Raw genomic sequence first — 15054 nt, forward strand, 5'->3', positions numbered from 1 at the left:
TCATTAAGGAGACAAATACCAGGATTGGGAATATAAAAAACTTCCAACACCTCAGATAATACAGAGTTCACAAAGACCCAAAAATTGGATACAACAGGACAGTCCCAAAACATGTGCAAGAACGTGCCTGGTAACGAATCATTGCAAATGTGACAGTGATACGTAGCCTGTAGTTTCATCTGGAACCTCCTATAGGGTGTAATGTATGTTCTGTGTATGGTTTTGAAATGAATTAATTGATGCGCCAGGTTCTTAGAAGTCAAACTCAGGTTAGACCACACTGTATCCCAGTCTATATTAACCTGTAGATCTCCCAGTTCCCTGACCCAAAGAGATTCAATGGGCAGGGGCTTTATCCCAAGTTCGGCTAGTTTGTTGTAAATCTTGGAAACAGAGGGTCTGCCAGAGTTAGGCAAGATCCATCCCAGCATGGGATGAGAGGGAAGAGGGAGAGTCCCAGGGACGACTGATATGTTTTTAGACTCTTTTTAAGAATGAACACCTGCCCTCAACACTCAGACAGGCTAATATTTTGTTAATTTTAAAGAAAGATAAATCACCAGATAGGTGTGAATCATACAGACCGATCAGCCTCATCAATGTCGATGCTAAATTACTTTCCAAGCTATTAGTAAGGAGGCTTGAGGGCATTCTCCCACTGCTTATAAACCCTGATCAAACAGGCTTTATTCAAAATCATTTCTCATCTACAAATATTAGACGACTATTAAATATTACACAATAATCGAGTAAGACAAATTATAAAGCCTATGCTATATCTTTAGATGCCAAAAAGACATTTGACAGAATCAAGTGGACATATTTATTTAATGTAGGTTTCTCCTACATTAAATACATAATACAAATGGGGATTAAGAATAAATCAATCATTTATAATACAATAAGGGTCTGGAGGGAAATGCGTAAAAGGTTGGGAAGAGAAGATTGCACTTCACTCTTGACTCCTTTACTGAGAAACAAAGACTTTGTTCCAGGAATGTCTCACAGTATGTTTGATAAGTGGCACAAAAAAGGATTAAGGTTAATTGGCAATTTGTTTCAAAACAACACACTGATGAACTTTTGAACTTTGAGCAATTGCAGTCAAATTCTATAAATAAATAAATAAATATATATATATATATATATATATATATATATACATATATATGTGTGTGTGTGTGTGTGTGTATTTGTACAGGTATATAATGATTTTAATATAGTCGTTTTGGGGTTTTTTTCTCTTTCAATCTTGTTTGTCTGCTTTGTTATGTTTTTATGCTTTTCTTGATAATGAATAAAAACTGTTAAAAAAAACGATGCACAAACAGAGACAGGATGTAATTTAAAATGGTGCATAAAATATGAAATATCAGAGCAAACTATACATATTTGATAAATGTGAAGAAAAGAAAAAGAAACATTTCTCACCTTCAGCATTAACGTAGAAGAGAGTACCGAGCACTAAAGTAAAGATTAAACATCATCAGGATCAAACAGAAAATCAAACTCAAAATGAACTAAAGTGTTTTAACGATTAATTTTCACATGACACAGTTACTGCTCATCACAATGTTTCTGCGCACATAAACTTTAATTTAGTAACAAGTTTGAAACATAACAAACTATTCTAAAAGTCTTAATATTTGTAAAACACAATAAATATATAGACTCATACACAATAACAATGAGTCAAGTGCAACCAGCAGCGGTGTATCCAACACGATACTCCAGACTAAACTGAACCAAGGAACCAGCCAACATTTGTCTGTAACTATCAGAAACATCACAAATATGCTTTGTTCAAACTCTCAGATAAACACTTCAAACCAGTGATACACTCTAATTCTCACACATGAGAAACACTTTCATTAATCAGTGCCATTCAAACAATGTCACAAATGTACTTACACAATAAGCCCGTCATGCAGAGCAAAGAGTGCCCCATCCTCACATCCAGCCCTGCTGCACTCTGATCCTCAGCTGATCTCAAACACTTTGACTTTACATCAATAATAAAAAGAGAAGCTGCATTTAATACAGATAAGACCAGAGTGTTTCTTCTGACTGTGGCCTCTCTGTGCTTCCTTTCCTTTTATACAAACCTCAAACAGCTCCTGTAGCTTTGACCACAGCAGTTGTGTGACGTGTTCACATTTCCTGTCCACTGCAAACATGCAGGCTTGCTTCTTGTGTTTTCTTCTTACCTTCTGTTGTTTCAGGTCAGGTGACATATTTTACCAGCTCATAATTATGTTTTATTCTCAGAGACTTTTATATGATTTGTGCAGTGTGCTGTGGATCATCATAATGTTGGAATATTTTATCTTGTTTTTGTTTTTTATCAGTTTCTGGCCACCACAATCACTCACTCTCCAGGATTATGCATAGAAACTGATCTTAAAATATTTAATTTGGTTTCATCTGCTCCCAATATCATATGAAATATCACTCATTTGAAGGTGCCAGTGTTCACATTTTGAACAGACAAGAATGATGGTTTGAAAGAGGAGTGAAAGAGGCCATCTATGTCCACTGTGAATGACCATCATTGACCAGAAGTGGTGGATTATCAGCTCTCAGTCAACTACAATGCAGTCTTAAGATCCCTTCCTTGGGCCTCAACTCCTACATGGATCGTTCCTCAGGTGACCTCAGTAGGTTACATGATAGGGTGAGGCAAGGTCTCACCTTGATCTCACCCAAAATCTCCAGTGGTAATCTCTGAATAAGTCAAAAATGTGAAATTTTGAGTTCCCAGATGTCGGATGTTTTTTCATTGAATGCCTCCTCAACTCGGATTTCCCACTCAGAAAGTCTGAGCAGACAAACATACTATGAGTTAGTCCAAAAACGTTTAGGTCCATAATGACGCACATCTTTTTTCACACCTTGGCTCAGGGGATGACACAAATGATTAAAAGTGGGTGTATAACCCTCTTAAGGGACAATCTCCCACTAATGTTAAAGACTCGGGACTCCCCTCCATTTGCTTTTAGAAGTGAAGAAACCTCTTAGATGAGAGGTGAGACGACTTCAAGAAACTTCAGGAAGTTTACTGATTTTCTTTCCAAACTCCTTAGACTACCATGACCTGGATGACTGAGAACCTACACAGACAGTAAACAATAAGACAAATGGGTGGCAGAGAGCTACAGTGGTTCATACCTTTACCTCACAGGAAGAGGTTTGTGGGTTTGAATCCACCAGCTGGGCTTTTTGTCTGGAGTTTGCATGTTCTCCCTCTACCTGTCTGGGTTCTCTCCAGGTACTCTGGCTACTCTGTTAGTCCTCTCTATATGAGTCTAGTAAGTCACTAAGTAAACTTTATTTATATAGCACCTTTCTAGATAAAATATCACAAAGTTCTTCACACACAAAAAAAGACAGCAGTTAGCAAAATGCAATTCTAGTTGTTTTTTGAAAGGACCTACTGAGTCCACAGATCTTAAGCTCAGTGGGAGAAAGTTCCACAGTCTGGGAGCCACAGTGGCAAAAGCTCTGTCTCCCTTAGTTCTCAGCCTTGTATGATGAATGACAAGTAGACCCTGATTATTTAACCTAAGAGACCTACTAGGGACATAGGGCTGTAGAAGTTTAATGATGTAGGTCAGTACCAGAATCTTGAAATGAACTCTGAATTCAGTGAGGAGCCAGTGCAGCTGTATTAGCAACGGTGTCACATGTGAGTACTTATATGATACTTTGCCTACAGTGTACCTCAGTTTTTCACTCGATCAAAACACAAGACAATGGCCATTGTCAATATACAGTCTATAGTATCAATCACAGGTAAAGCACACAAACACAGCCTCCATCCTTCATTCCCAACAGGTTGATTCTGATCATCTGGACGTAGAGTTTTCAGTGAGAAAAACTTTTCTCACTCCTCAGTCTCAGCTGACTGCAGGTTTCCCCAACATTATAAACAGTGCTGTTTATAAGGCTTCACATAAAAGTACTGACCCTTGTATGTGAAGTAGATGGAATGAAGACACAGTTCCAAGAGCAAACGCACTTGGTCGGTGCTGAGAGTGGTGCTGTTGCTGAGGTTGTGATTATCTTGTAATCTTTTATGAACTACCTCCATTGCTTCAGTGACTGGAACCAGTGTTGGGCAAGTTACTTTGAAAAAGTAATTAATTATAGTTACTAGTTACTTCTTCAAAAAAGTAACTGAGTTAGTAACTGAGTTACAGTATTCTAAAAGTAATTAATTACTTGAAAAGTAACTATTGCGTTACTTTAAAAAAAAAAGTTTAACCCTCTGGGGCCCAGGGTATAATTGGCCATTTGTAACTACTTTTGATTTCCCTCCACATTTTACCTTTAAAAACTATTTACTTTGCTTTGTTTGGTATCATTGTTTTCAGCACAACCTCACGTGTCTGAATTTACAGTCATGTTTTCATTTTGACATACTGTATTAACACAATTGATCTAAAATCAGACATAAAACATAAAATCAGAGTAGAAAAAGTTATATTTTTACTGTAACAACCATAAACATGTTTAATGAATCATATTTCATAACTTCAAATGCAAATATTAATTGTCAATTTTAAAATCCTATGCACAAGTTTTGCAAACAACAAAGTTATTTGCATCCATTTACCTTGATTTTTTAAATAACCATTTCAAACTATTTACAGAACAATCAGCTGTTCTGCATTCAATAAGATAACACACAAATTATTTGTGCCACTCCAAAATATAATTTCTGTCCACTATAAAGGAGAACATCACAGCCTGATACCTGCAGGTCTGACAGCAGCAGGTGTATCACTCCTGTTTCTACCTGGAGACAGCAGTCGCCTCGTTGTTCTGACACACAAGACAAAACTATCCACAACACTACACACTAACTACACAAGACAACACATTAACTACACACTCCAAACACGTTAAACGTCACAAATCTCTCACATCTCAAAACTCGCTCTCTCTCTTTTTCTGCTCTCTCTCTCTCTCCGTCACTCCTAAAACTTCCCGTTTTGTTTTGTTTTTTGTTCATAAGCAGAGAGCGCTTGCTAGCACTAACGTGGCGAAACTATTGAGGAAAAACACGCGTATATATTGTTTATCATGACTGGTTTTACGTGGCCTATCAACACAATTTAAAAACTGGTATATATCACCTTGTTGCTTCGTCTTTAAGTGGTCATGTGATTGGCTTACCACGACTAAGATGCGGTAAGCTGAACACAGCTTCAACCGTCTGTTTGTTGAAAAATAGTAACTGTAACGGCGTTGTAACGATAGGAATAGTAATTAGTTAGATTAGCCTACTCGTTACTGAAAAAAGTAACGCCGTTAGTAACACCGTTACTTGTAACGCCGTTATTCCCATCACTGACTGGAACACAAGTGAAGAGAGATTTAACATTGTACGAGACCATTGTTCAATCTACCTCAATAATAGCACCAAGGTGCTCTGGATATGGTGATTAGACTGCCTATCAACGGGTTGAGGATCAAAGCCAACTATAACTTTGTGATGTTATAGGTGACCAAGTGGATCATACAGACAACTGGTGTTAAAGGTGCAGCATTCATTAAAACATACAGACTTGGATTAGTTCCCCTGCGTATAGACTGTAGAAGAAGGTCAGGTCAGTAGCATTGTCCTATTCTAACTGCTTCAGACAATCGATCAGCCTCTTTGCGTAACCACAACCTGGGTCTCGTTTCAGGGCCTCATAAGTATTTTGTCACTGAGTAGAGCCAAACTCCATCCTAAATTCTGTCACTTTCTTACAAAGGTTATGATTGAGATTTGTTGCAGTATCATCTACACACACTCACAAACATGTTGATATCCAAATGTTTTAGATTGTTTAACAGCAGGTGTGTTTCTCCATCCCTCCACTTTTCTGTGGCAAATGTAAAATACATTAAGATATAACTTCCTGCTTTCAGCTTATTTGCAGCTTATACGTTAAAACAACATCATGAGGTTGTAATGCTTCTAAAAACTTGGGGACTCTGTGTTACTGCAGAGTCCAGCAGACAGTTTGGAGTCAAACACTGACGTCATCATCACAGGTGTAGGAACCATTTCTGTAACACCAGCCAAACAGACACATTAGTATCAGTAGGTATAGATGATTTACTGGCTCCTCTGTTGGTTACAAAGCAGTGATTATACTTTGGAGTTTTGTGTTATACTGTGAGGAACTTGTTTGGAAGTTGCAGTAAGAAGAAAAACATGTCTGTATATGATTTTGTGTACAGAGAGAGTGATGGATGATTTTATTTATTTCAGAGATAAATGAACATTTACAGCACGTCCATGCAGAGACTCTTAAAGACATGAGCGTGAGAAACAAGCTTTTCACCGTTTCTCTTGATGCCCACATGCTTTATTTATTCTTTAGTCCAGCATGTGTCATCACCACAATAAAGCTACTTTTAACCTGTTTTCACACGTTGTCATACCTGCACATTTCCACTGTGCTGTGTTGACTTTAAAGAAGACAAACGTTAGACTTCAGGCTGAAACCACAGGCTGCATTTCCTCTTTTCTTGGAGGCCCAGACAGAAATTTTGTGGTATCAGATTTTCAGCAGATAAAAATAAACCAACAACAGTCTTTTACACACATGCAGTCATCACAGTCTGCTCAGAGAGAGAGAAAAAAAAAGGGGGGGGGGGGGTATTAAAGGGTGACCTGAACCACTAGACTCACATGTCATATGTAGTTGACCCATTTGTCAATTACTATTATTCTGAAACATCATCAATCCCCTTTTTCTTCTTTGTGTGTGTATGAAGATTTGTGAAGTTGTGCCCTTAATCTTCATAATATCAAAACCCCTGAAACACCAGCAAAGTGCATCATGGTGAGACTCAGAATTGAAACATCACAGCAAAGCTGAATACACTAGTGTAGATAACACCCAGCAGTGTGGTAAATTGCGCTGAGAGAGCATCTGCACCCCATAAGCCCAAGAAGCCAAGAACACCAGCATGCTGTGTGAGAAACATGCACGAAAGTCAGAACACCTCTGGCATCTTGCCCACAGTCTTGTGGGATCATGTGGCCTCATGTGGGTTCTCTCTGTGGCTGACTGGCTGTTAACCCAGTGAGTGAGAGTTTCTCCTGCTTCTCTGACCATATCCCTTTGCTGTACTAAAGGACAGTGCTGCATCTATGTCACTCTGCTCATCTCACATTGGTTCTGGGCATGACCCTGGAGTCCATCAGAGCCTCCATGTCCCTCACCCCAAAATGATAGCAGCTCTTCGGGGTGTGCCTGGACCCATTTGAGTTTCACTCGCGGGTCAGCTCCTGAGGCTAAGGGCTATGGGGTTGTGGTGGAGCGTGGCCTGCGGAGCCGTGCAGGGAAGGCGGATGCACCTACATGGCATCCACAATCATGTCCCGCCGACTAAAGTATTGCACTGAGTCCTGTGATTGGGGTTGTTGTTGATATGTGTGGCTGGCAGAAGCAGAGCTGCAGCCGGTTGCGAGTGTACAGCAACCGTGGGTGTAAATTAAGGACACAAAGCATATTCATTCCGTCGGGTCTCCAGTAGTCATTCACAGAGGTCAACAGCTGTTAGATCAGTCATTGGGCATCTCAGACATAAATGTGCTGGAGCTGCAAGCTGTTGTCCTGGTACTCAAGCAGTTTCTGTCACAACTGTTAGGGTAACATGTCATCATCTGGATAGAAAGCATGGTTGCAGTAGCCTGCATCAACAGGTAGGGGGGCCTAGGGTTTCCCCTCCTCTGCATGATAGCTACCAGACTGTGGCAGTGGGGTCTTCTACTTGCTTAAAGCAGTTTATGTGCCAGGCTTCCTCTTGACATTACAGCATGTTGAGGGGAAGCCCAATCCAAGAGGAGTGGAGACTCCATCCATAGGTGGTAAACCAGATCTGGAGTTGCTTCAGAAGGGCAGAAGTAGACCTTTTTTTTTCCCAGAGAGTACTTAGAAACAGTACAACAGTAAATTTTGTTAAATTATTTTGTAATTAAAATTATTAACCTATCACACAGAGAGAGAGAGAGAGAGAGAGAGAGAGCTATATGTGCATGCAGCTAAATTTGTCCACCACTAAAAACAGTCACATGTTCGAGAGCACAGCTCATGCAGTGAAAACCTTGTGTGCTGTCCATGGTGCTGAAATAATAACAGTTTAACAAACTTAATATTTCACTGTTTGTTAGTCGTGTTTAATACTGCAAGATTTGCTATCGATCTGTTATCAAGTAAATACAGGGCCTGTATCGCTGATACTGATATTAGTACCAATACTTTTTAATAATTAAGGTACATCATCAGTGTTGCTGGGTTTTACCATGGGTCACTTGAGCTACTGTATCTCTCGACCAGTTGGGCTAGAGAGAAACGGTTACTGAAACATGAGAAGATAAACGTTACGAAACTTTATGTTGCATCATTAGAATGTATGTTCAAAGACAGTCCAATCACAGGTAAGAATTGATGACACATGGAGCAGAGAGCCAGGTGTAGAGAAGTGACAACGCCCCAAAAGATTTGCAATATAAAAGGTAGGACATGAAAAAAAAGATTTAGTGGGCTCGGATCAAAAACGTTTTTGTACTTATTTAGCATAGTTCATATTTAAAGTTGGTGTTGTATTATATTTTGTTCATGTTAAATCTGTTTCCACTTAACTATAAATCTGAAAAAACAGAGTCTGTTTTTTCCCTACTGTTGTGCCTGTCACCATGGGACTGAACGGACTCATGCGCAGGCTCTGGGTCGGGTACAATAAAGAGGCTTTATTTACAGAAACACCAGGTGAGCTATTTACAAAGTGGGGGAAAAGACAGGTTCCAGGAATTCACACGAACAGGGAAAGACGCTCACACTCAACACACGCTCCTAGGTCCACACTCCGTCCACGCTCCATGCCACATGCTCCTCTTCACTCTCCACCAATCCACAAGAAACACAAAGCTCACTCCAATTCTCACACACTCAGTCGCACAGGTAAAACAGAGACAGGTCCAGGGAAATGAGAGTCGGCAACGAGAAACACAGAGCTGCCATCTTATATAGTGACTGGAACACTGTTGGGTGACGAGCCACAGGTGTGAGATTATGAACAGGTGCGTGGGTCAAGGACGGGAGCCCACAGGTGAGCTCCGCCCAGGCAGTGAGAGGAAGGAGGGACAGAGAGGGAGGGAGAGAGAGAGCAGGAGCAAAAAAATCTAAACAAAAACACATGAAGCCACACTGAGCCGACCGGGTAGACACAGGGACAGAAACAGTTTTTTTCTGGGAAAAAAAAAGGGCAAAAGCATTCGCTTACAGTATGATTTCTTACACTTTTACAGCCAAGATTATGATACTTGATAAATAAAGGGTCTTTCACAGGACTGTTTTTTTTTTTTTTTTTGCCTGTCCCATTCGGCACTGTAGCAATCAGAATTTTTGTCTGATATTTTTCTAAAGGAGAGTTTTCACAGTGCAGTATGTTTTTTTTTTCCAAGTACAGGTAGATCATATAAAAATGTGCAGTCCACACAGAGAACAAGTGCAGAGCTACAGGGGCACACCTGACATTTTTTATCCCTCCAACTAAGGAAATATTTTATATTTATATTTGACAATTTCAGCATGTAGTTGTCAAAAGAACACCCCTGTGCTGTTATTGTCTGCATTTCTTGTTGCCTCTTTGCTAAAACAAGTCATTTACTGAACAAAACATTTTTCTCTTTAACCACAGGCTGCATTTCCTCTTTTCTGGGGCTCAGACAGAAATCATGAGTCATTTTCAGCTGATTAATAAATCGGATATAGCAGAGAGTTAGAAATGACATTTTTATACAGATGTAAGCATCACAGGTCACTCAGAGGAACAAAGAAGTGTTGTTGTGATATTATTTTGATTATTTTTAAAAGCACTACAATTAATTTACACACATCAAACTGTTCACAGCATGAAAGACACAAACATTACCTGCAGAAAACAATCATTTTGATCAAACACAAATTTTTCTCTGTCTCAGTGATGACCTGAAATTACACTGTAAAAATCTGAACATTGACTATACAGTTTTTGTGCATCATAATTTGGCAACAAGTAATGTAATTAACATGAGAATTATTATTATTATGTTTATTAGTAGTAGTATTTGTTACTGATATGCTAAAATATGCAAAAGAAAATGTCCATACAGTAAGCTTTAAAGATCACAGATAAAATTCAGGAGGAAGTGAGTGAACATCTTAAAGAGATTTTTTTTTAAATAAGAGACTGAAACAAACTCACAGAACCAAATCATGAAATTGTGTCTTGATGGAAACAATGTCCGACACCATCCAACCTCCACTTATTACAACAGAATTAAACACAATAAGATTTGAATACAAAGATGAACCATATTATCAGTCTTCTGACATTAAACCAAGAGCATGTCATTGTTTAATATAACTGCTGTTGATCTGGATGCTGGCAGTTCTCTAAACGTTGTCAAAATGTTCTGAGTTGGATTTTGTTGCTGACGTTGTTCGTGAGTCTTGAGTTTTGTTGAAATAATCTTTTTATGGACCTGAAACAAAATCAGAACAAATACGACTTCAAAAGTGAAAAACAAAGAAATAATGGTGCCAAAGATGTGATGATGCTTTCTGACCTTTTACACTTTCATTCTTTAATCACACAGAACTGATCTCATCAGGGAAACTTACACTTTCTCACATTTTAGCTGCATGTGTTTGAAATTTAAGAGGCTCATTATTTTATTCAGACACCAGAAAAGTGATTCAGCTCATCAGTTTCACAAAACTCTGAAACTTCAACAATGATGTCACACATTTTACTGCACATGTAATCTGATTACTAATGATTCAGTGTGTGTAGAGTTCACATTTGTACCTGAGGCTGATTCAGGATTCACATTATTGTAGTCAGAGCTCTCCTCTGTGCCATCATGTCTGCCTGTTGTGATGATGGATTATTGTAGTTAATAACATGGAGACTGTCTTCCTCTAAAATGACACAAGTTACAAAAACAATCGACCAATTATTACATTTCATGTTTGTTGTACTCACTCCTCTTATCAAGACCTTCAAGCTGAAATCCAGATGTGATGTTGTTGTATTTCATCTGCTGAAATAATGAAGTTTGATCAGTCAGAATAAATATTTACATTTCTTACAGCTCTGTTATTATCAAAGTTTATACTGTTTGTACCACTTCCAGTGTTTCCAGAGCCTCTGACTGATTCATAGACTGAAAGATCACCTACAAGTCATTGAAAATAAGAAAGAAGGAAAATATAATAATTTATTTTTGTTCAATAGAAGATATTTTTTTCTTCACTACAAAACTGAGTGTTAAAAACTGTAATAAAGAGAAAAGTAATAATTTCTGGTCTCACCATGAAGAAGAGAGGAGTAAACCTGAGTTTCATTCTGGTTGGCTGTTTGTTGTGAAGCAGAGCTTTGATTGGTGCTCTGAGACTGAGTGAGACTGAAACATTTAGCAAATAATGTAAATTTAATGAGGAATAATTTAAAGTTATTGTTGTGTTTAAAATAAAACTAAACTGTTGCACCAACCTGTTACAACAGGGCTCTGTAAAAACACAAACATTATTACATCAGTTTGTTTAAAAGTGTCACAGCTTTAAAATAAATGATTTTTCTTTTAAAAAGTCAAACAAAAAAATCTCTCACTCTTGATCTTTCTGTAGCAACACATCAGCAGCAGCACGACAATAATTCCACTAACAAGTCCGATGATGAACGGAACGATAAATGAACTTCTTTCACATCCAAAACCTGAAATGAGAAAATTTCAGGTCAGAGAAACAAACAAAGTCAAACTGAGCAGATCACATGATCACAATGTCAGCCCAAACTGTGATTTAACTCTTTTTAATATGTGTAACTTTAGGTCACATGAAGAAGAAAAAAAGTCACCCACTTTGACTCAACTCCTGCTGTGTTTAAATGACTTGACTCCCCACAATGAAAAACATCAACACAATCCAGTCTCTTAAAATGTTGACTTCAATAAATCTGTTTTACAAACTTTTGCTATATAAACATGCCAAACAGTCAAATCTTAATATAAAGAAACACAAACTGATGTTTACATTGAGATTTTCTGTTTCCTGTCAGGAAACTGTCAGCATGACTCTGCTCTGTGGTTTCATGTTGTGACTCCTGTTCTACTTGCAGTGTTACTTGTAGAGTTGCTACAGAACTAATTGTGAATTTATGTTGATTTGGAGATTTGCTGAAAGTTGTTGTTCCACAACTGGCACACCGGGCATCTTCCTGGTGTGCTAACATATTTTTCGGTTGATGGGTCAGTTGAAGGTCCACTGCATACCAGCCGTAAAGCAGCCCATTTGTTCATTTTCATTACTGATATTGTAATGTGCAATGAAATCTCTCAACACAGCCCCCTATAGAAGAAGTAGTGAAAATATGAAGCTGAAGAGCTGAGACAGAAAACATAAAAATAAATGCAGTAAAATGTGTCAAATTAATGACACGTTAGCTGTCAGGGCTGCTGCACCATCAGGTAGTACTAATAACAACCAGTAACCAGCCTTCACAGTCACAGGAGGCTGCTGCTGAGAAGTGGAGGGACAACAACAACAGAGTGAACAAACAGAGGAAGGTGAAATTAATGTGTTAGAAAATAATTAGGAGAGATTCAAGAATTTAAACAAAACAAATGACTGCTTTGACCATCAGCCTCTGCTAATATTAAAGTTCAGCTCATAATTGTGACCTGCTGCAGAAACTCACTGTGTTTCAGATGGTTTGTCTGATTTAATTTCAACTAATAAAGTCTTTCAAAGATGCACTGATACCAGCATCAAATACTGTCTCACACTTCTTTTGTTTAATCCTCCTCTCAGCTGATGCTTGTATGTCACAGAATGTGTCCCAGTCAACAACTTACCACAGATCTTACTATCACACTTTGGTGTGACAGGTTTGGATGAAACACTCTCTGTATCTCTGCTGGAGATGCAGGTAAAACTGACAAAGTTCTCTTTGGTGCTGACAAACGCAAAAAGCTGTGCAGAGCTGTCACTGGGATGACTCTTGTTGATGGTGAGCACACTGACTGGTTCAACACTCCAGGAGAGGTTAACACCCTCATCCAGAGAAGAGCAGGTCACCACCATTAAACAGCCACTTTCTACAGATGTGCTCGTGACTATCTGGATGGATGGCTGCTGGAGCTTTTCTGCAAGGATGGAGAGTGAAAATGCTAAATTCACACAAAGTACAGACAAGCCTGTGTAGCTTAATTCAAAACAAAGCAGTACATTTGATTGTTGATGGCTCAATTTGATATTTATGCAGCATGTATCAATGAAAATAAAGGCAAATCTGTATTGTGATAATGGTTGATGTGTGTGTGTGTGTGTGTGTGTGGTGTGTGTGTGTTTATTGTTAATACAGTTTTATTCATGCATCACTTACGTTTTTACTGTGAGTTTAATCTGATGTATTTTGTCTTCACCCTCACTGTTGCTGACTTCTACAGTGTATTCAATGGCATCACTTTCCTTCAGGTTGTGAATTGTTAGGTCACCTATAGAATAAAATACATTGAAACCAAATCAGGAAAGAAATGAAACTACAATTGCTTTGCAATAATAAAGCTGACAAATGTCACCTGATCTTGTGTTAAGAGTGAGTCTCCCTGTGTACTGACGGAAACGTTCAGTGTTTGCTATCCCATTGTTATAAGTGGCAATCGAAGTGATGTTGGTGAATATTGACCACTCAATTCTGATGAGACTCCATGATGGGTCGACTCCTGAGGGCAATGTGATGTTTTCTCCAAGGTATCCAAAGACCACTGCTGCTGCTTTTACACCTCGTACTGCTGTTAAATAAATACATAAACACATTTAGTAACACTGTACATTGTCTGTTGAGTGTTTAAAATTTGGTATTTAGGTATTTATATAAGTGCTTTTCTTTCTTGTAGTGTTTAACACTACAAGAAAGAAAATCACTTCTATGAATACCTTTTACCTTTGGTTAAAAATAATAATAATACAGCTAAATAAAAATAACACACAACTTTGATAGGGATAATTGGAAGAGAATAGATGTAGGGAAAAAACGTTTAAACTAAAGATTAAAAATTTTAACTCCATTGCAGAAGTTAAAACAATATAAAATAACTAAGATCTGTCACATAATTATTTGTTCTGTTTGTTGACCAGAAATGATTGAGAAATATCAACAGCTGCTCCTTGATAACAGGAATGTGTAACAGTACAATAAAACACAGGGATCTTATATTTAAGAGGTGTTTTATATTTAAATCAACGAGGACTTAACACCACAGGATCATCTGTGTACATAATGTGGTTCACAGGAGTCCTGCCAGTCATGCAGCCTGATTTACAGACTTTCAAGTCATCAACATGAAGATTAAAAAGAGCTGGATAAAAAATTCCTCCTCATCTACATCTGTGAGAAATAACACTGGAATTCAGTTTGTCGTGACTGTAGTGAGAAAGGATACGACTCAGCTTAATTCTTCTTCAAGAAACTTAAATATAACCATTTAATGCAATTTAATTTTTTTTTCAGTTTTCAATGTCAATATATCGCTGAAAGAAAAGAACATGGTGAATTAAAGTGATGACACAACTTATTAGACAGAGTGTCTCCTCCATGGGTCTCACATCTGACAGTGATCATCTCCCCTCTGTATATCCAAGACCAGTTTAGATACAGAGTCACAACAGGCCTGTTTGAGACTGTTCAAATAAATAAATAAAATGAAATTAGGACACAAAGGGTGCACTCACACAAGGGATGGTTACCTCATACACTGAAAAAAAAGGCCATGTTGGATTTACTTAATTCAATCCGGTCTTTAAGTCTGACGTCATTAGCCGTGCCTGGGCCCAAACTCTGCTGAAGGGTCCCTAAGTCCAACGATCACTGCGGCATCCCTGAGAGTTAAAAATTGTCTAAATCCTTTCATCTTTAATAAAATGATCAGTGTTGCTGCTCTACCAGGTGTAACAATTAAGTTTTGACATCCAGGGCATCCATGAAAAACCGAAATTTTATGAA

The 15054-nt window shown here is 38.2% G+C and overlaps 1 protein-coding gene across 1 annotated transcript; it reads right to left on the reverse strand.

The window, feature by feature from the left end:
• Nucleotides 1-12513: 12513 nt before the first annotated feature.
• Nucleotides 12514-13843, reverse strand: si:cabz01074946.1 (uncharacterized; the record flags this gene model as incomplete). Its single annotated transcript, XM_063468628.1, has 4 exons — nucleotides 12514-12569; nucleotides 12905-13195; nucleotides 13475-13546; nucleotides 13631-13843. Coding segments are annotated over 4 exons (632 nt in total), but the record flags the coding sequence as incomplete, so codon positions are not given.
• Nucleotides 13844-15054: the final 1211 nt, after the last annotated feature.

The sequence above is a fragment of the Pelmatolapia mariae genome, unplaced genomic scaffold, assembly GCF_036321145.2.
Source record: "Pelmatolapia mariae isolate MD_Pm_ZW unplaced genomic scaffold, Pm_UMD_F_2 NODE_ptg000732l+_length_27259_cov_1, whole genome shotgun sequence".
Classification (NCBI taxonomy): Eukaryota; Metazoa; Chordata; class Actinopteri; order Cichliformes; family Cichlidae; genus Pelmatolapia; species Pelmatolapia mariae.